Raw genomic sequence first — 23,258 nt, forward strand, 5'->3', positions numbered from 1 at the left:
GTGGAAATGTATGGTATCCTGAGAGGGAATGGCAATCTCTCAGTGAAATGGAACTCATGCCAGGATTACTGAGCTTACTTTCTGATAGTGAATGGCTAGTTGTCACTTGGCTTTTTATCAAACGAAATAGGGGATGGATTGTAAAAGTGTCTTGCATCCAACACCTGCTGTGAAAAGGACTCAGTGATAAATTAGGGGAACTTTCATGTAGAATAATGAAGTGCACAGAGTTACTGATGGCACTTCCGCTGTGTGACACTTCACACTCAGAGGGTGTCGGACATGCACAGTGATACTGTATTCTGTGTGGTATTCATTTTGATATCCCTCACACAAAACCTGAGCCGGATTGATGCCTGCTTTGGTAGTCTTTAAATGACAGGGTGCTGCTTGGGCCACTGCTGGAGGTTCTGAAGTATCTATACCTTCCAACTTTACTGACTGACAGCTCTAGTCTTCGCTGTCATCTGCTTAACCTGATGCTTTAATCATTAGGTTAAAAAAAAGGCCTCTATAAAGCTCCAGCACTCAGTGATCTTCTCATCAATCTCCAAATGGCAGGCTTTGCTGGTATGAGAAGATAAGGAGAACCTTTTGCTGAACGTCCCTTGATTCAGAATCTTAACATCCAGATCTCATAAATTTTTAAAATAATTTTCCAAAGTAATAGTAATATTCTTTCAAAAGAGCATTGGGTGGAGTGAAATATCAAGATCCCCCCACATCAAAGAGGATGGATTTACAAATATGTATTTTTCCTAGAGACGTGGTAATTCCAGGACAAACCGTGACAGAGCCATTGTAGTTAGAGCCTTTTCATGACACACGGTATCTCTGTCCTTCTTGCATTTTTGCCATTAATGACAGGACATAAGGTTCACAGAATATATTCTGTTCTAATTCTGGGATAGAAATAAAGTTATTCTAACAATGTTACTGTGTGCATATATGCATTGTTGGTGGTAAAGTCTGGAAGATCTTTGATATTAAAATGCATGAAAGGAGTTGATATTGAATCTTTGTATTTAAATATATTCATGAAAAAATCTATAGTAGCAAAATGGGGTTCAGCTCCAAATTAAATTTCTTATCAGATGTTTCTTCAAAGGTGATCAAAATTGTGGACTCAGAATTTTACAGCAAAGGAGGAGGCCTGCTGAAATACCTATTTTATCCTACACTTATTATTTTTAATTTATAAATAATTAAGCACTTCTAATTCTATAAGAAAGTGTAGTGAATAATAATGAATGTCTGCAGCTTGTAATCAATTACTCTATGGATTCATTTAATTTTCCTTGCCCTTTCTACAGGTTTGACACCTCCAGTGCCATTGCCTAGATGACTCCATAGACATCTGCAAAACTCTACTTCATCATTACTCGTTATGCACCTCATAATCATTCTGTCATAGAAGAAAATGGATAAAAGATAAAGATTGGCTTTGTTTGTCACGTGTTCATCAAAAGTACAGTGAAATACATTATTTGCGTCAAATCGGATCAGCAATTAATGTCCTGGGGACGGCCTGCAAGGGTTGCCATGGTTCCACCCCAACATAGCATGCCTACAGCTCACTAACCCTAACCCTAAACATGCTTCTTTGGAATGCAGGAGGAAACCGGAACCACCTGAGGAAACCCACATGGTCAGGGAGGAATCTACAAACTCCTCACAGATAGGAGTGGGAACAAAACCCTGACTGGCAATTGCTGGAGCTGCAAAGCAATTGCACTAGCCACTACACTACTGTGTGAAGTGGCTTTACAAATGTTATCATCTACCACTTTTTCTGAGTGCAGGGCATTAGTAATTCTAGTATTGACAAAAGATTAGAGTCATAGGCTCTATTGCTTGTGCCGACGGGATATTCTTGAGAACTCTTGGAACAGGGGTGTCCAGGCCTATTCAAGATTATCTAATGTCATTTCCAGTAGACAAGTGTAAAGGAGAACGAGGTAATTATTATGCCAAATCTGATCCAGCACAAAAAAAACCACAATACGATAAAGTGCACAACAATATAAAAGCAAAATAAATATAAATACATAAGATAAAAAAAACACGAAATGCTGGCAGAACTCAGCAGAACTCCTCAGTTCTGCCAGCATTTCGTGTTTTTTTATATATTTCCAGCATCTGCAGATTCACTCGTGTTGCCAATAAATACATAGATACCTTCTATACATAGATTGATTACATAAAGTTGTGCTAGGTACAAGAGTGTCTATACATAAGGTGACTCTGATAGGAAATGATAAAGTAGTGGTGGGGGGGTGGGGTGGGGTAGTGAGTGAAAGAGATGATCTGCCTTACTGCCTGGGGAAAGTAACCGTCTTAGAGTCTGGTGGCCCTGGCATGAATGCCATATGACCTCCTCCCTGATGGCAGTAGGGCAAGCAGTCCATGAGCAGGATGGATGGACCCCTCGTGATGTTTCTGGCCCTTTTCCAGTAACTTTTTGGGTTTTTTTGTAATTTATTTTTTATTAAGTTCATCATCAAACAAACATTTCCATAAGATGTATTTCAGACATTGTGCATATATATCATATAATCATATACATCACAAATCTCCACAAAGTATTTATCTAAGTATCTAAGGTATACAACTTATAGAAAAGAGTGGGAAGAAAAAAATAAGCAAAAGGAAAAAACTATGTACAAGTCAGGAGTGATTTTTTTTTAACAACATATTCATTGATTTGTGAGAATAAAATCAGGCCTATGAGGCATCATGTAGTTAAACCATTTTTCCCAGTATGAATCAAATTCTTCCAGCTTATGATTAACAGATAGTGTTATCTTCTCCATTTTGTAAATGTCCATTGTAATTTCCAACCATGCATTTAAAGTTGGGCTCTCCTGTGATAACTATTTCCTAGTAAGAGTCTTTTTACCAGCCACCAACAGTATATTCATTAAATATTTATATCTTTTCAACCATTCTTGAGGAATATTTCCAAAATATATGGTCTTACTCTCTAAGGGTATTTTACATTTAAAGATGTCTTGTAGGGCATTGTGCATCCCCCTCTAATAGTTTTTGATAACAGGGCAGTCCCAAAAAATATGATAATGATTTGCATTTTGATTTCCATAATTTCTCCAGCAAACAAGGAGGTTACTATCATAATGGGATTTCTGAGGGGGTGTAATAAAATATCTTATCAAGTTTTTCCATCCAAACTTCCTCCACTTCTGTGAACTGGTACACTTCCATTGATATCTCTATATTGTTGTCCATTCTTCCTCAGATAAAATTATCCCTCCTTCCTTCTCCAATTTTGTTTTAATTTATGAAGTCAAATGTGTTTTAAGATTTGACAACCCCTTATATATGCTTGAAATGATTCTACTACCATTATCTGAATTATATGCTTTTCTAAATAGGTCTATCAAAAATTTTCTTGCCTTGGTTATATTTTTAAGCGTCTTATTAACATACTGTCGCATCTGTAAATATCGATAAAAATCTTGTTTTTCTAATAAGTGTTTCTCTTTAAGCATTTAAAAACTGAACAGTGTTCCTTCTTTCATTATGTTGCAAAGAACTGTTATTCCTTTAGCTGTCCAGTCCTTAAGTCTAGCATCCAATTTATTTGTGTAAAATCCGAGTCATATGCACACCATTTAAGAACTGCAATATCTCCCTCTAGATTATATTCTTTTATAGTAGTGTTCCATATTTTAAGAGTCAATTTCACCCATGGGTTATCAATAGTATTTATGTGCCTTTGCAGTTTGTTATCAGCCAAAATTGCTTGTATGGGGATGGGAAGTACCTGCTCCTCAATGTTTTTCCATTGAGCGTCATATGATGGGTTACACCAACATATCACAACTCTCAACTGTGCTGCAAAATAATAATCTCTAAGAGAAGGTAGGCTCCATCCCCCATTTTACTTTGCTAATTGCAAAGTTTTGAGACGAACTCTATGCCTTTTACCCTGCCAAATATCCTATTAACCTGGAAAGCATCTTGTTCCATTCATTGAATTGATTTTGATTCATCTGTATTGGTAGGGTCTGAAAGAGATATAACAGTCTGGGCAGTATATTCATTTCAATAGACTCAATCCTTGAACTGAGACTGAAAAAAGGAATCAGTTTCCATCTTGCCATATCTTCCTTAATTTTTTTATATAAAAGCTGTTAATTATATTCTGATAATTTTGCCAAATCTTTTGGTATAATGATGCCCAAATATTTGAAAGACTCTGGGTGCCATGCCCAGGGATATCTACTTTCAATTTCTCTTGGTGGGCTATAGTAATATGAAATTAATTGGTTTTTATCTATGTTGATCTTGTATCCTAACAATTGACCATATTGTTCAAAAGGTTGCATCAATTTAGGTAAAGAGTATGTTGGTTGCCCTAGATAAATCAAAATGTCATCCACGTAACAAGCCAGTTCATGCCCTGTCCATTTAATAGTAATTCCCCTGATATCTTCATTTTGTCTGATGTATTGAGCTAATGGTTCCAGATATATTGTGAAGAGTAGTGGTGACCATGCACAACCCTGTCTCGTGCCCCTTTCTAGAGTAAGACTATTTGATAAGTATTCCAGTAACTTATTGTATCCATGTCCTTGATGGTGGGTAGGCTGGTGCCAGGGCTGCATTGGGCAGATTCTGCCACAGTGCAATTTCTGTACCATGCAGTGATGCAGCATGTTGGGATGCTCTCTACTGAGCATTGGTTTGCATATAGATGTGCATAGTTCAGCCCTCTTCAGCCTCCTCACAAAGTAGAGGCATTGCTGAGCTTTCCTGATGGTGTAGAAAGTGTTCTGGGACCACGAGAAGTTTCCATTGCTGTGCCACCAATGTAAACAGGAGTACGAGTGGGGCAAGTTCTACTGAAGTTGATTAACATCTCCTTTGTCTTGTTAACATTGAGCAAGTGGCCTGACAAAAGCCTCGAGCTTTTTTACCTCCTCTCTGTAGGCTGTCTCATCGTTGTTGGTGATGAGTCCCACTGCTGTTGTGTCATTGGCGAACATGACAATGTGATTACTCAGGCGTTTGACTGTACAGTAATGTGTGAGCAGAGTGTACATCAATGGGCTCAGCACACATCCCTGTGGAGCACCCGTGTTGCAGATGATGGGGAAGGAGGAGCGGCTGTGCGTCCTGACTTTCCGAGGTCTGTTGGTTAGGAAGTCCAACACCCAGTTGCACAGTGGTGTATTTGGACTGAGGACTAGCAGCTTGTCACCAAGATCTGTAGTACAATTGTGTTGAATTCTGAACTGAAATCAAAAAAACAGCATTCTGACATAAGCATCCTTGTTTTCTATGTGCGTCAGGGCCAGGTGCATGGCAGATACTATGGCATCTGTCATAGAGTGATCTGTCAGTAAGCATGTTGGTGAATGTCCATTGTGGCAGGAATGGGGGTTTTGATTTGTGCCATTGCCGGCCATGCAAAGCACTTCATGATGATTGGCATCAGTGCCAATCATCATGCCGACATATGTCATAATGACATATATCATTATTTAATGAGTTTTCATAGCAGCAAGCTGAGTTTACATGAGACAATAAGAGGTTTCAGTGCAGCACTCTGTTTTCTTTATTTACTTATTTTTGATTGATAAAGCTCTGTGCCAGTAATTAATGTCAACTGTAGTCACACTACTGGTTGCTGAAGGTACTGTTTTCAAAGTGAGATTTTGACCAACACACAGAGTATTGTCATGAGAGCAAGTGGAAGTGCCTCTGGCCACACCAGTCCAGTACCATTCATGCTGGGATAAACGACTGAGTAATTCCATCTGTTTGTGGGTTGCACCATCATCAGCGACGTCATGTTGGCAAACAGGTGCCAAAGGCTGGAAGAGTAAAAACATGGGCACAAATCTGATAAAGTAAAATGTGTTCATGGTTGTATAAAACAGTGAAGATTCTATCAAAGGTAAAACATGAACTGTTCTGTAGTTATTATTACTGATTGTATTTACTTGCTCATTATAGAGACCAAAGGTGATTTTGCCAAACACTAAGAGAAACAAAAGTTCCAGTTGGGAGCATCTGAATAAAGTAACCTAATAGTGCATGTAATTACTGTGATAATAATTTTTTTGGCTGCATGTTTTTTGTTGTTGGAGACCAAATTGCTATTTTATAGTGAGGAGAAAATCATGTAGAACAATAAGAAATTATCAGTGGATCTGATGGGAAGTGAATAATGACAAATGGAATTTAATCCAGAGAAGTGTGAGGGAGAACACTCAAGGAAGAGGAGGACAATATACATAGGATAATGTGAGATGTGATGGAGCTGAGAAACTAGATAAAGTCAGGTATCCACAGATGTCTAAATAATACAGATTAACCAGATAAAGTCATCAAAAACATCTTCCTTTATTAGTTGAAATTAGAATATCTAAGCACTAAGGTCAATGCCAGAACTATGAGGGTAAGCTCAATTTCCGTTTGCCTTCAATTCTACTTCTCAATATAGATTTCTTTAATTTTTAGTGAATTGCCAGTGCCTTCATTAGTTTGAGATATTTTCCCCTCATTTCAGTTTATTTACATAAGCCAGGCCCATTCATTTGCTCAGCACTTGCCAGTGCATCTTACAATCATTGTTCAGTCAAGCTGGTCATAGAAAAAAAATCAATCATAGGAAGGTACAGCACAATGTTGTGCCAAACAAATGCCCTTTTCCCTTTCCCATATCCTTTCATTTCTTGCACCTTCATGTTCCAATCCAAGAAGCTCTTGAACACTTCTATCATGTTTGCCTCTACCACTACCATGGACAGCGTCTTCCAGGCATCCACCACTCTCTGTACTTTAAAGAAAATTTGTTCTGCACATCTCTTTTGAGCCTACCCGCTCTCACATTAAATTCATGCTCTTTGCTTTAGACATTTCAACCCAGGGAAAAAGATATCAGCTGTATAAAATATATCCATGCCTCTCATAATCTTATAAACCTCTGCCAGACCTTAGAGACTGAGGGAAGATCTGGCAGAGGTCTATAAGATTATGAGAGACAACAACTCAAGTTTATTCAACCTCCTTCTTCTTACAGGCAAGTTCAAAGTACATTTATTATCTAAGTATGTATGCTGGAGACAACCTTGAGATTCATCTCCTTACTAGCAGCCACAAAACAAAGAAACACAATAGAACCCAATGAGAATTCTTGAGTTGTAATTCAGGCAACATCCTGGAAAACTTGTGCACCCTCTCCAAAGCCCTGACATCCTTCTTATAGTGGAACACCAGAATTAAATGTAGTCTAACTAGAGTTTTATAAAGCTGCAACATAAATTCCTCACTCTGGAAATCAGTTCAAGCGTGCTATATGCCTTCTTTACCACCTGTGTTGCTGCTTTCTGCACAGTAGACATAGAGAAAGTCTTAGAAGTTGGGTTTACTCAGTTCATATCAACGTTGAATAAATTGTCAAGATTGGAGATAACCTGGATTAACTTGAAATATTCAGGAAGGAATCAAGGACTTCTTAATAAACAGTGTATGTTGAAAGAACAATGCTGTTTCTACCAATGTCAGAAAAAGCATTTTAACAAACTTGAAGCTGGACAAGCTGTAATAGGCTTCCAAGGAGTTGAATTGAATATTATCAATATGCAATTAGAAGTTAATTTCATGTTTTTGCCTAATTTCATTAAGGAAAACATATTGACCTTTATACTCTTTTGTCATCCTGGATTCAAATATTTTTCCCTTGCCTATCACCAGAGCAGCTGTTTTGTATTTGAAAGAGTGGTTGCAGATTGATTTTTTATCAGTTCTTGAGCGGGCATCTGTGTGAGATTCCAATGAAACTGCCACAAGTGCAATTGCTATCAACAACAAATAAAAACGTTCCTTGACTTTGCCGTGATGTTGGTTGCAGATCAGAAACTGAGCAGTTTCTGAAAACTCCTCTTCGAATAAATACCCTTGAAGCCATGAGCCAATGTTACTTTGATCTTCTCTAAAATGTTGGCTTGTTTTTACCTCATTTCTCTAAATTCTCTTAAGTAATGTAAGAGTACAGAAGGTGATGCTGTTCAAAAGTGCAAACTTATGATTAACAGTAGAAATGAGTAAATAGTAAAATGGTTATATAGCATCTGGGAAAACAGATAATTAAAGAAAGTGGTATAAGATGCACTAGGAAAAGTGATGGGATTGGAATTATTGATGTATTCCATTAGAAGGTTAAGTCTTAGTTCTTGATAGGTTTGTTCATTTTTATTCCTAAAGGAGTTAGTACAGCAAATTGAAGATTTGGTAGGGAGATGAGAGAAATCTGCAAAGATAGGAGAGCATATTTTTAAAAAACAGAATTTTAAATAATGTCAAGTACAATCAAGGTCTTTGATTTGCTGTGTTCAGTGCTACAAAGTTATGTATCATACATTGAATAAGAAGCCTTCTCATGTATGTCATACACTGCTAAACTTGAAATTGGATTTTCATTGCAATTGAGAAGTCACATCATGGTTTCTCAGATGAATGCAGTTCCAAAGCCACTAACTTTGAAATGACAGCAACAAGTAGAGAGAAGATGAGTAAAATGATCAGTAATAATTCATTTTTCACCAAGCTGCATATGTTTCCCTGTTAAATATGATGATCCATAATTAATATCAAGTAGTCTGCTGCATAAGTAATAGCATAGGTAATATAACTTCATTAATTCAAAAGTCCTTCATCTTCCAAAGTACTCTTCATTTTCCAGCAAGCTGTATAATGGAAGTATTTTTAACTGAAAGGATGCTGAACATATTTTACAATATCTGTCAGTAACATGCAACAAATTACCTTTCATTGAACTTGCGCAGTATCTCTCACTGCAAGAGTACATTATTTGTATTTTGTTTTATGTGTATCTTTGTGTGGTACAACAAACTGTATTATCCAATAATATTTGTAAAAGATCATGATATGAAGATCATATGGAAGATTTAATTTTCAATATTAATGTGACTTGTTCACAAAAAAAAGTAAAACTAACTCAATGTATGGAGAGAGGAAGTATTTGTACTTGTTTAAAATGTTATAATGCAAGGTGCAATTTTATTTCATCTGAGCACAGTCAGAAAATATAAATACACTTACATGTATTAACATAGGCATTTAGTATGTACAACATGACATCCAATTATTCTGTTTGCAGATTTAATATATTTTTATAAATGCATCTCTGTGTTATCGCTTCCCATTCCACACATTCAAACATCAACTCCATTTTGAAGCAGTAACTTGGCCATTTTGTTCTCTGTGAAGAATATCTAATAGGAACAATGGTACCCACAAAATACTAGAAAACGAGAAGAGGATCATTGATCCAGCACATAGTATTCAGTTTCATATAATGGCTTTTCTAAAGATTCCTGAAAGAAAAATATTCAGAGCATTTTCATCTCCCAGTTTGTTTTCACACATAAAATATCACTCAAACTGTCTTAAGCAACTCAATGTTTGTTCAGCAACATAATGTTTGTTGAGCATAACCAAATCTCACTTTGTTCCGTGTTTCTGTTTATCCAGCCTTGCAAGCTCAGTACTTTTTTTTTTACCACACAATCTTTCAAATTTTGTTTTCTAGTATTAATTGCTGCTTTTTTGTTTTTTCTTTCTGTTGTTTCAGTAAAAGGACCAAGAAAGTTAAGTCTGCCGACAGATCTTAAGACTGATCTCGGTACGGTAGGCGAAAGCTGACAGTTCATTTTCTCAGGTTATTTGGGTTGGGGATGAGCAAACTTCACAAAAGTAAGATAAACTAAACAAAACCAGACAGTGAATGTCTATGAGCATATTAATAAAACATATTAATTATTTATTTTTAAAACATAGAATATGAACTCCATGCCAAATTTATTTATAGACAGATGGTTCTTTGCTCATCTCTAACTCTTTTTCTTTGGTTCCCACTTTATTTTTAAATCTTAATTTTTGTATTTTTGTTAATTTAAATAATTTATATGCTTTTTGTTAATAAAATAAGTTAGTTATTTTGCTTCCCTGCCCAGAATTTACAACTGATAAACTTTTAAAATCTGTAAAATAATGCATTCCATCCAGTAAAATTTGTTCTAAAGTACAAAATATTTTAAGAAACTGAACATTCACATAGAAAGGAAAATAGAATATTTCCATTAGTGAAGTAAAACGTTTCTCCTGGAAGCAAATAGGGTATTGTTTCATAGAAATTTCTCCAATTTGGATATTAACTCTCTCCTTCTCAGTTATGTTCTGAGTTCGGTTTTACAGAATTGACCAGTCTGCGTAATGAGTTCAACTGGATGGTGATTTTGCAACCCTCAGTTTCCAAGCAGCCAAGGTATCCGTACAGTGCCACATACAAACTTGTGTTAAAAAAAATGGCCAATCTCTGTTTAATAAGCACATTTCTGATGTTCCTATTTTATTGTAAGCTTATCGAATATGTATTTATTTTATAAGACTTTCCTTCATAAAATTAAATAACGTGAGGATTTGAGTCATAGGTTTATAATTAATGAGGTGTAAAACGAGGAAAATTCATAATGATCTGAAATTACTAATAGAATAGAAAAACAATGCTAGAAAATGCAAAAGGACATGTATTGTTGAAAACATCAAGTTCAGACGGCAATATAGTGCTCAAATATTCTGGCTCTCATATTGAAAATAATTTCAGTGACATTAGAATCAGAGGACAGGTGAAAGAGATAGTTTCTGGCACTTAAGTAGGATGAGCTAGGGGCTCCATCTACTCCAACTGCATACAAGGAAACCTATAAATAAAGTACATTTTTGATCCTCTTCTGCACCTGTTTATCTCTGCATTCAATTCCTCATTGAAAATGCCTAACAAAGCTCTAAAGTTGGAATTCAAATTACATTTTTAGACTCTCGTTTCTAAATCCACCATGTGCAGGAAGGCAGAAGGGGTGGCATTGCTCAGTTGGTAAAAATAAAATTGGGTCAGAAGGTGTTGAATCATTGTGGGTAGAGCTAAGGAACTGCAAGGGTAAAAAGGCCCTGATGGAAGTTATATTCAGACCCCCAAACAGTAGTAAAGATGTGGTCTACAAATTACAATGTGAGATAGGAAATGCATGCCAAAAGAGCAATGTTACAATAGTCATGGGGGATTTCAATATTCAGGTAGATTAGGAAAATTAGGTTGGTGCTGAATTCCAAGAGGGGGAGTTTCTGGAATGTCTACAAGATGGCTTTTTTGAGCAGCTCATGGTTGAGCCCACTACAGGATCAGCTATTCTGGGCTGGGTGTTGTGCAATGAATAGATTTGATTAGAGAGCTTAAGGTAAAATAGCCCTTAGGGGAAAGTGATCATAATATAATTGAATTCACCCAGAAATTTGAGAAGGAGAAACTAAAGTCAGATGTATCAGTATTACATTGGAGCAAAGGGAATTACAGAGGCTTAAGAGAGGAGGTGGCCAGAATGGATTGGAAAAGAACACTGGCAAGGATGATGGCAGGGCAGCAATAGCTGGAATATCTGGAAGCAATTCAGAAGCCATAGGATATATACATCTTAAAGAGGAAAAGGTATTTGAAAGGCAAGGTGACATAACCATGGCTAACACGAGAAGTCACAGCCAACATAAAAACCAGAGGGTATATAATAGAACAAAAATTAGTGGGAGGTTAGAGGATTGGGAAACTTTTAAAAATGAACAGAAAGCAACTAAAAAAGTCATTAAAAAGGTAAAGATGGAATACATAAGTAAGCCAACCAGTAGTATTAAGGAGGATACCAAATGTTTCTTCAGATACATAAAGTGTAAAAGAGAGGCGAGAGTGGATTTCAGACTGCTGGAAAGCGATGCAGGAAAGGTAGTAATGGGGGGACAGTGAAATGGTGGATGAGCTGAATAAGTATTTTCCATCAGTCTTCACTGTGGAAGATGCATACAGTATGGTAGAAGTTCCAGGTGTCAGAGGTCATGAAGTGCGTGAAGTTACCATAAAAAGAAGGTAGATTCTTGAGAAACTGAAAGGTTTGTAGATAAGTGAGTCTCATGGACCAGATGGTGTTACACCCCGGGGCTCTGAGAAAGGTAGCTGAAGAGATTGTGGAGTATTAGTAATGATCCTTCAAGAATCAATAGATTCAGGAATGAGGACTGAAAAATTGCAAATGTCACTGCACTCTTCAAAGTGGGAGAGAGGGAAAGAACAGAAATTATAGGCCAGTTCGCCTGACTTCAGTGGTAGGGAAAATATCAGAGTCCATTATTAAGGATGATATTATGGGGTACTTAGAGGCACATAATAAAGTATGCCAAAGTCACAATAGTTTCTTTCAGGGGAAATCGTGCCTGACAAATCTTTTGGAACTATTTGAGGAAAGAACAGGTGTAATAGACAAAAGAGAGTTAGCGGAAGTTACTTGGTTTTTCAGAAAGCCCTTAACAAATTGCAGAACGATGCTGCTTAACAAGATAAGAGCCCATGATTTTACAGGAAAGATACCAGCATGATTAGAAGATTGCCTCCTGCCAGTCAGCCAAAGACTGGGAATAAAGGGGGCCTTACCTGGTATGGGCTCCTGTATATCGATGACACCTGACGTAGATAGGGAGACCACTTCACCAAGCTCTGTCCACCAGTAACAGCGGGATCATCTGGTAGCCACTTGTTTTAACTCTACTTCCCATTCCCATTCTGACATGTCAGTCCATGGCCTCCTCTACTGCTGCAGTGGTTTGGAGGAGCAACACCTTATATTCCATCTGGGTAGCCACCAACCTGATGGCATGAGCATCGATTGCTCAAACTTGTGGTAATTGAACCCCCCCCCCCTCCTCTTCTCTCTCCTTCACCATTTCCCATTCATGTTTCCCTCTCTCACCTTCTCTCATCACCTGCTCATCAATCCCCTCCGGCGCTCCTCCCCCATCCCTTTCTTCCATAGTCTTTTACCCTCTCCTATCAGATTGCCCCTTCTCCAGCCCTTTATCTCTTTCACCAATCAAGTTCCCTGATCTTTACTTCACCTTCTCCCCCTCTTCCAGTTTCACCTATCACCTAAAACCTATAGGGGTTTTGATCGCCGAATGACTGCACAAGCACGCGGATGTCAGTGAGTTAGACCAGCGGGAAGGATTTTAAAAGAAGACAGCTTTATAGAGCAGGTGCCAGAGAAGATTCAGAGCAGCAGGGCTTTGGCTCAACGGGGCTTCAGCAACAATGATCAAGGCAAGGTAAATAACTTGTGAAGTATAGAAATAGGAATTATGTCAGTGAGGCCGGTGTTCTGTACTGGGTGTCAGATGTAGGATGTTTGGGAGACTCCCAGCCTCCCAGACGACCACATCTGCACCAGGTGCGTTGAACTGCAGCTCCTTAGGAACCAGGTTAGGGAACTGGAGCTGCAGCTTGATGACCTTTGTCTGGTCAAGGAAAGCAAGGAGATGATAGAGAGGAGCTATAGGCAAGTAGTGACTCAGGACAGATAAGTGGGTAACAGTCAGAAGAGGGCAGGGCAAGAGTCAGATACTAGTGAGTACCCCTGTGGCTGTCCCTCTTAACAATAAGTACTGTTTGAATACTGTTGGGGGGAGACAACCTATCTAGGAGAAGCAACAGTAGCCGCACCTCTGGCACAGATTCTGGCCCTATGGCTCAGAAAGGTAGGGAAAGGAAGAAGATGGCAGCAGTGATAGGGACTCTGTAGTTAGGGAGTCAGACAGGTGATTCTGTAGACGCAGAAAAGAAACACAGATGGTAGTTTGCCTCCCAGGTGTGAAGGTCCAGGATACTTCTGATCATGTCTCCGGTATCCTGAAGTGAAAAGGTGAACAGCTGAGGTCATGCTACATATTAGTACCAATGACATAGGTAGGGAAAGAGAGTAAGTCCTGAAAACAGACTACAGGGAGTTAGGAAGGAATTTGAGTAACAGGACTTCAAAGGTAGTAATCTCAGAATTACTGCCTGTGTCATGCGACAGTGAGTATAGGAAGTGTGGAGAAGGATAAATGAATGGCTGAGGGATTGGAGCATGAAGCAGGGATTCAGATTTCTGGATCATGGGGACCTCTTTTGGGGCAGGCATGACCTGTACGAAAAGGATGGGTTGCACTTGAATCCAAGCTCAGACTGATGGTTTGAGATGAGTCTGTTTTAATGCATGAACAAAGCGGATGAGCTTAGAGCATGGATCAGTACTTGGAGGTATGATGTTGTGGCCATTACAGAGACTTGGATGGTTCTAGGGCAGGAAAGGTTACTTAAAGTGCCAGGCTTTAGATGTTTCCGTAAGGACAGAGAGGGGGGCAAAACAGCTGGGGATGTGGCACTGTTGATCAGAGATAGTGTCATGGCTGCAGAAAAGGAGAAAGTCATGGAGAGATTGTCTATGGAGTCCCTGTGGGTGGAAGTTACAAGGGGTGATTGATAAGTTTGTGGCCTAAGGTAGAAGGAGTCATTTTTAGAAAACCTAGCACATTTATTTTTCAACATGGTCCCCTCCTACATTTACGCACAGTCCAGCAGTCATGGAGCATACGGATCTTGGTCCTCCAGAAAGAGTCCACAGCAGGGGTGATTGATAGGTTTGTGGCCTAAGATAGAAGGAGATGAGTTATACAGCTCTGGTTACAAGCACATGCAATTCAATTCTTTGAGTGATCACGCAGAAAGTTTGGAGTTAGTAACTCATCTCTTTCTACCTTAGACCACGAACTTATCAATCGCCCTGATGAGTTGACTCCTTCTACCTTAGGAGATGGAGACAGATTCTGGAAAGGTGTAATAATAACAAGGTTGTCGTGGTGGGAGATTTTAATTTCCCCAATATTGATTGGCATCTCCATAGAGCGTTCAGATGGAGTGGAGATTGTTAGGTGTGTTCAGGAGGGTTTCCTGACACAATATGTAGGCTGTACTTGATCTGGTATTGGAAAATGAACCTGCTCAGGTGTCAGGTCTCTCAGTGGGAGAGCATTTTGGAGATAGTGATCACAATTCTATCTCCTTTACTTTTGCATTGGAGAGGGATAGGAACAGACAAGTTAGGAAAATGTTTAATTGGAGTAAGGGGAAATATGAAGCTGTCAGGCAGGAACAGAAGCATAAATAGGGAACAGATGTTCTCAGGGAAATGTATGGCAGAAATGTGGCAAATGTTCAGGGGATATTTGTGTGGCATTCTGCATAGGTACATTCTAATGAGACAGGGAAAGGATGGTAGGGTACAGGAACCTTGGTGTACAAAGGCTGTTGAAAATCTAGTCAAGAAGAAAAGAAAAGCTTATGAAAAGTTCAAAAGACTAGGTAATGACAGAGATCTAGTTTGTCATAAGGCTAGCAGGAAGAAGTTTAAGAATGAAATTAGGAGAGCCAGAAGGGGCCATGAGAAGGCCTTGGCAGACAGGATTAAGGAAAACCCCAAGGCATTCTTCAAGTATGTGAAGAGCAAAAGGATAAGACGTGAGAGAATAGGACCAATCAAGTGTGACAGTGGAAAAGTGTGTATAGAACCAGTTGAGATAGTGGAGATACTTAATGAATACTTTGCTTCGGTATTCATTACGGAAAAGGATCTTGCCGATTGTAGGGATGACTTACAGCAGACTGAAAAGCTTGAGCACATAGACATTAAGAAAGAGGATGTGATAGAGCTTTTGGAAAGCAACAAGTTGGATAAGTCACCGGGACCAGACGGGAGGTACCCCAGGCTACTGTGGGAATCGAGGGAGGAGATTGCTAAGCCTCTGGCAATGATCCTTACATCATCAATGAGGATGAGGGAGGTTCCGGAGGATTGGAGGGTTGAAGATGCTGTTCTCTTATTCAAGAAAGGGAGTAGAGATAGCCCAGGAAATTTTAGACCAGTGAGTCTTCAGTGATTGGTAAGTTGAGAGAGAAGAACCTGAGAGGCAGGATTTATGAACATTTGGAGAGGCGTAATATAATTAGGAATAGTCAGCATGGCTTTGTCAAAGGCATGTCGTGCCTTATGAGCCTAACTAAATTTTCTGAGGATGTGACTGAATACATTAATGAAGGTAGAGCAGTAGAAGTAGTGCATATGGATTTCAACAAGGCATTTGACAAGGTACCCCATGCAAGGCTTATTGAAAAAGTAAAGAGGCATGGGATCCATGGGGTTATTGCTTTGTGGATCCACAATTGGCTTGCCCACAGAAGGCAAACAGTGGTTGTAGACAGGTCATATTCTGCATGGAGGTTGGTGACCAGTGGTGTGCCTCAGGGATCTGTTCTGGGGACCCCTTCTCTTTGTGATTTTTATAAATAACCTGCAGGAGGAAGTGGAGGGATGAGTTAGTAAATTTGCTGATGACACAAAGGTTGGAGGTGTTGTGGGTAGTGTGGAGGGCTGACAGAGGTTACAGCGAGACAGCGATAGGATGCAAAACTGGGCTGAGAAGTGGCAGATGGAGTTCCACCCAGATAAGTGTGAGGTGGTTCATTTTGGTCAGTCAAATATGATGGCAGAATATGGTGAGAATCTTGGCAGTGTGGAGGATCAGAGAGATCTTGGGGTCCATGTCCATAGAATGCTCAAAGCTGCTGTGCAGGTTGACTGTGTGGCTAAGAAGCCATATGGTGTATTGGCCTTCATTAACTGTGGGATTAAGTTCAAGAACTGAGGGGAGATGTTACAGCTGTATAGGACCCTGGTCAGACCCCACTTGGAGTACTGTGCTCAGTTCTGGTCACCTCACTATAGGAAGGATGTGGAAACCATAGAAAGGGTGCAGAGGAGATTTACAAGGATGTTGCCTGGATTGAGAAGCATGCCTTATGAGAATAAGTTGAGTGAACTTGGCCTTTTCTACTTGGAGCGACAGAGGATGAGAAGTAACATGATCGAAGTGTGAAAGATGATGAGAGGCATTGATTGTGTGGATAGTCAGAGGTTTTTTCCCAGGGCTGAAATGATTGCCACAAGAGGACACAGGTTTAAGGCGCTGGGGGGAAGGTACAGGGGAGATGTCAGGGGTAAGTTTTTTACGCAGAGAGTGGTGAGTGCATCCAATGGGCTGCTGTCAACTGGTGATGGCAGATATGTTAGGGTCTTTTAAGAGGCTCCTGGATAGGTGCATGGAGCTTCAAAAAATATAGGGCTATGAAGGAAGTAAATGTTCGGCACAGTATTGTGGGCCAAAAGGCCTGTATTGTGCTGTAGGTTTTCAATGATTTTATCACCTACCACGTATTTCTTCCTGCCTTCCTCCCACATTCTTACTCTGACTTCTCATCTGTTTTTTTCTGGTCCTGATGAAGGGTCTCAGCCTGAAACATTGACTGTTTATTCCTTTCCATAGATGCTGCCTGGCCTGCTGAGTTCCACCAGCGTTTTGTGTGTGTGGCCTTTTCTGGTTGACTGCTGATGACCAGTGGTGTTCTGCAGGGGTTGCTATTGGGACCGCTTCTTTTCACATTATATGTCATTGATTTGGATGATAGAATTAATGGTTTTGTGGCCAGGTTTGTGGACGATACGAAGATAGGTGGAGGAGCAGGTAATGTTGAGAAGGCAGGGGGACTGCAGAAGAACTTAGACAAATTGGGAGAATGGGCAAAGATGTAGAAGATGGAATATAGAGCAGGGAAGTATATGGTCATGCACTTTAGTTGAAGAAACAAAGATGTGGACTATTTTCTAAACGGGGAGAAAATTCAAAAATCGGACATGCAAAGGTAGCAGGGAGTTCTCATGCAGGGTTCCCTAATGATTAACTTGTAGGTTGAGTCAATGGTAAGGAAGGCAAATGCAATGTTAGCATTTGTTTTGAGAGAACTAGAATATAAGACCATAAGATTTAGGAGCAGAAATAGGCCATTTGTCTTATCGAGTCTGTTCCACCATTCAATCATGACTGATCAACTTCAACCATTCATCCCCACTCCTCTGCTTTCACCCCATACCTTTTGATGCCCTGGCTAATCAAGAACCTATCTATCTCTGATTTAAATACACCCGATGATTTGGCCTCCACAGCCGCTTGTGACAACAAATTCCACAGATTTACCACCCTCTGACTAAGGTAATTTCTCCACATCTCAGTTCTAAAAGGACATCCTTCAATCCTGAAGTCGTGCCCTCTTGTCCTAGAATCCCCTACCATTGGAGATAAATTTGGCATATCTAATCTGTTCAGGCTTTTTAACATTTGGAATGTTTCTATGAGATTCCCCCCCCCCCCCCACCCCCGCTTTCTCCTGAACTCCAGGGAATACAGCCCAAGACCTGCCAGACATTCCTCATACGGTAACCCTCTCATTCCTGGAATCATTCTCGTGAATCTTCTCTGAACCCTCTCCAATGTCAATATATCCTTTCTAAAATAAGGAGCCCAAAACTGCACACAATACTCCCAAGTGTGTTCTCACAAATGCCTCATAGAGCCTTAACATCACATCCCGTCTCTTATATTCTATACCTCTAGAAATGAGTGCCTTCTTCACAACTGACTCAACCTGGAGGTTAACCTTCAGGGTGTCTTGCACAAGGACTCTTAGGTCCCTTTGCATCTCTGCATTTTGAATTCTCTCCCCATCTAAATAATAGTCTGCCCGTTTATTTCTTCCACCAAAGTGCATGACCGTGCACTTTCCAACATTGTATTTCATTTGCCGTTTCCTTGCCCATTCCCTAAACTATCTAAGTATGTCTGCAGGCTCTCTGTTTCCTCAACACTACCTGCTCTTCCACCTATCTTTGTATCATCGGCAGATTTAGCCACAAATCCCTTAATACTTGATGCACCATTAATAACTCTAGGAGACAGGAAGTGAACAATAGGCTTTTATTAACAGCAAAAAGGGAGCACAACATGTTGAAGACTGAGGGAGGAGCAGTGCCCCAATTGCCTTTAAACAGGGGTCTGTGGGAGGAGCCACAGAAGCAGTCAGCAGAGAGGCAAGACCGGACAGGTATAGCAGAGGGGTGTGTCCAGACAGGTATACATAGTTTACCACAATACTGTAGTCCAAATATCAGAGCTAGGATGTAATGCTCAGGCTTTATAAGGCATTGGTCAGACCCCACTTATTGTAAGCAGTTTTGGGGCCCTTATCAAAGAGATGTGCTGGCATTTGAGAGGGTCCAGAGGAAGTTCAGGAGAATGATTCCGGGAATGAAGGGGTTAAAGTATGAGGAGTGTTTGATGGCTCTAGCCCTGTACTCACTGGAATTTAGAGAATTTTGGGGGGATCTCATTGAATTTTGGAAAAGCCTAGATAAAGTGGATGTGGAGAGGATGTTTCCTGTGCATGGGTCCAGGACCAGAGGATACTACCTTAGAGTAGAGGGATGCCCATTTAGAACTGAGACAAGGAGGAATTTCTTTAGCCAGAGGTTAGTGTATCTATGGAAATCATTGCTACAGACAGATGTAGAGTCCAAGTCATTGACTATATTTAAAGCAGAAGTTTATAGGTTCTTGATTTGTCAGATCATCAAAGGTTACAGGGAAAAGGCAGGAGAATGAGGTTGAGAAGAATACTAAATCAGCCATGATGGAATGGTGCAGCGTAGGCTACTTCAGCTCCTATATCTTATGGTCTTTGTCAGACTAATCTGCCATTCAACAAGAGCTTTGCTGACCTTCTGCTTCCATGCCACTTTTCTGCACTATTCCTATTTTCCTGTAGAGCTCTCCAAAGTAGAGAATTCAAAAGATTTATCACCCTTTGTGATGAATTCTTTCTACTCTCAGTCCTAATGGCCAACCCCTTTATTTTCTGAGTCTGCAGACTCTGGTTCTTGACTCCTCAGGAAAATGAAGCATTCTTTCTGTATTAACCCATTTGAGCCCTGCATAAAGTTTCAACTTTCATTCTTCTAACATTTAGAGAATATAGACTACAGCCATTTGATCTCTCCTCATGTAGCAAGTCCACCATCTGTGGAACCACTCTGTAATTAATCTATAGCTAGTATATCTTGAGGAAGAAGACTAAAGCTCTGCATAGTGCCCTATGTGTGATCTCACCAGGATTCTACGAAAGAGCAGTATTTACTTTTGTATCCAAATCCTCGTGAAATAATGGCTGACATGCAATTTACCTGCCCAATTGCTTACCAAGCTTGCATAGCCCCCAAAGTGCTATTGTAATGATTTTGCGATCAACATTCACGATAAAACTTCTACTGTAAAACTCAAATGCTTTGTGTATATTATAAGACCATAAGGTACAGGTGCAGAATTAGGCCATTCGGTCCATTATGTTTGCTCCACCATTCAATCATGGCTGATTTTTGTCCTAACCATTGTCCCATCTTCTCCCTGTAAATCTTAACCCCAATTACCAAGCAAAAGAGTACAGAAGGCAGATCGACAGCGTGGTATTCAAACTGCAGTTTTTATTTTTTTTTCTGTTGGTGTTATTACTGAGTTAACAAGGAAATACACAAACATACTGTATAATTATTGCAGAGATGGATTTAAGAATAGTTAAAGGGTTAGTGGGCCGTATAGTACAAAAGGGACTTGATGAAATACATATCTCAGACATTGAACATGCTTTTGTTCATTTTCCATGGCCATAAAACATGCTGTGAACTAATGTTAGTGGTAATGTATATTATTGTTTAAAAATGCACTTTGTGTTGCAACATGTTTTACAGCTTTCATTGCTAGCTCCCTTTTGAACACACTATAAAACTCTACATCATTTTGTTTCTGCATTAGTCATTCCATTGCTGCATTTGTTTTTCCTTGTGCACTATTGAATCTAAAACTTATAGTTTTCCTTTTTAAGGGTTAAGGGCAAGGAGCAATCTAAACTAAGAAGGTGGTTAGCGTAAGTTGGAAGAGATAGGAGCTGGCCAGGGTTAAGTGTAATCAAAGATTAGCATGTACAACTGTGGCATAACAGAGGATAACCAATAAAGGAGATGTGCTTTAGTTACAGGCTAGGTTTATTTATGCAAATAGGAAAAATAAAGAGTCAGAATACCCCAGGGAGAAAAAAGAGCAAGAAACAAAAACAAAGATTTGTGTGATGCAAGCTAGTCAAACAATAATTCTCTGAAGACACAGGCTAAATATGGTGAGATAATAAGAAAGAAAAATGACATGAGAAAATGGCATAAAATGAGACATAAATCTTTCAGAGCATGTAAACTGTGAGTAGTAAGAGGAAAGGGTGATGCTTTTAGGGATAAAAGTGCTCTAAATTTGGAAACAGAAGCCAAAATTGGAATACTTAATTATTATGTGAAACTTTAGGTAAGAAAATGATTCTGCCAAAATCTCAAGAGTGAAGGTGGTAAAGATAATAGAAAGGCTGGGCTTGCTTAATGGTTCATATAGTTTTAAAAAGCATTAAGTCCAAGTAGGGAAAATCCCAGGACTGCTGAGTCATAAACAATTGGAGATTGCTGAAAGGCTTCCTATCCTTCCTAGACCAAAAAGGGGTAAATATAATACCCCTTGTAGCAAAGGGCTATAAGAACATGCCAGCCAATTATAATTCTGACAGTTTAACCTCTGCAGGAAAAGTTTTCTAAATAATCAAATAAAATTTGATTAAGCATTTAGAGATGCTTTCAGTAACGCAGAAGAAACAGCAGAGGCTTGTTAAAGGCAAATAGTGTCTGACATAACTGATTAAATTTCTTAATGAAGTAACGTAAGGTTGAAGAAGAGAATACAGAATATTGTTATGGACTTTCAGAAGGTGCTTAATAATATTTAACATAAAAGCCTGATTAGCAAAATTGAGTGCCATGGGAATAAGTGGTCAGTTGTCACTTGGATAGAAACTTGGCTTAGGAATAGAAAACAAAATTTTGGCACAAGATTGTTTTTCAGTGTCGAAGTAAGACCCTAGGACAGAGGAGCAGAATTAGACCATCTGGCCCATCAAGTCTGCTCCACCATTCAAGCATGGCTGATCCTTTTTTCCTATCTCTTCCTCAACCCCAGTTCCCGGCTTCTCCATCATTCAACCCTTGATGCCATGTCCAATCAAGAACCTCTCAACCTCTACCTTAAATATACCCAACGACCTGGCCTCCATAGCTGCACGTGGCAACAAATTCCACAAATTCACCACTCTTTGGCTAAAGAAATTTCTCTGCATCTCTGTTTTGAATGGATGCCCCTCTATCCTGAGGCTGTGTCCTCTTGTCCTAGACTCTCCCACCATGGGAAACATCCTTTCCTCATCTACTCTGTCTAGGCCTTTCAACATTCAAAAGGTTTCAATGAGATCCCCCCTCATCCTTCTGAATTTCAGTGAGCAGACTGTGATCTTCCTCAAAGCTTAATGATGAAACCACTTTTGTTTAGATACATTAACAGACATGAATGTGCAGAGCAGAATTTTCAAGTTTGCAGACTTGTGGGAAACGAATAACTGAGGACATAGGCTTATAGAATGGACAGAAAAGTGATAGATGAATCTTAATACAATTCAGTGTCAAATGATACATTTAGACAAAGAGAAAGGAGACATTAGACTTAATGGCATTTGGATTTTTATATAGATACATTTTTGAAAGGGGAAGAATATGTTAAAATAGTGATTAGTAAACTTATAAGATCCTGGGCTTCATAAATAAAGGTAGAAACAAGAGCTACTGGCTCTTAAATTTTATTTGCAAATTGTGAATAAAAGCTGTTTTATATGCTTTAAAGGAACTGTGCCTAATTTCATTGGAAATATTATCTAATGCAGAACTGGTCAGAACACCTTGATGTAGAAGAAATTCCTAACATGAATTGGAGCAGTACTAACATTCTTGCAGGGAAGTTTGCTAGTGCTTCTTGGTGGGGTTTAATCTAAATTTGCAGGGGGCGGGGATCCAGAATGTGAGAGAGGATAGCGAGAGGAAGAATAAAGGTGGGGACTACACGGTTCCGGAATATTAAGTGTGTACTAGAGAAAGGTGAGACGGAACAAGTGATAAGGAGGACACATGTACAGAGGGATGGTCTGACGGAACATGGAGTTAAATGTGTTGAAAGAATAAGTAAATTTAGGAAGGACAACAAAATTCTAGGGGTGTATAGCACGATGGGAGTTCGGGGAGCTGGGTTAAGCACAATAGGCAGCAATTCAATCAAAGAGAGGAGAAATGGGCTAAAAATTCTATATCTGAATGCACTAAGTGTCAGAAATAAGGCAGATGAGCTTGAAGCTCAGGTGCGAATGGGTAACTATGATGTTGTTGGGATAACGGAGACATGGCTGCAGGGAGATGAGACCTGGAAAATGAATGTACAGGGGTATACGTGCTATCGTAGGGACAGAAATGTGGGCAGAGGGGGTGGGGTGGCCCTGT

General features: G+C 39.5%; 1 protein-coding gene across 1 annotated transcript in view; it reads left to right on the forward strand.

Moving 5' to 3' along the window:
• The window catches only part of stxbp5l (syntaxin binding protein 5L), a 353,464-nt gene that overhangs the window by 276,351 nt on the left and 53,855 nt on the right, over nucleotides 1–23,258 (forward strand). Inside the window, exon 20 of the mRNA XM_059968451.1 lies at nucleotides 9,626–9,676. Coding sequence (XP_059824434.1) covers nucleotides 9,626–9,676 — 51 coding nt within the window. The remainder of the gene's footprint in view (nucleotides 1–9,625; nucleotides 9,677–23,258) is intronic.

The sequence above is a fragment of the Hypanus sabinus genome, chromosome 4 (genome assembly GCF_030144855.1).
Source record: "Hypanus sabinus isolate sHypSab1 chromosome 4, sHypSab1.hap1, whole genome shotgun sequence".
Taxonomy (NCBI): Eukaryota; Metazoa; Chordata; class Chondrichthyes; order Myliobatiformes; family Dasyatidae; genus Hypanus; species Hypanus sabinus.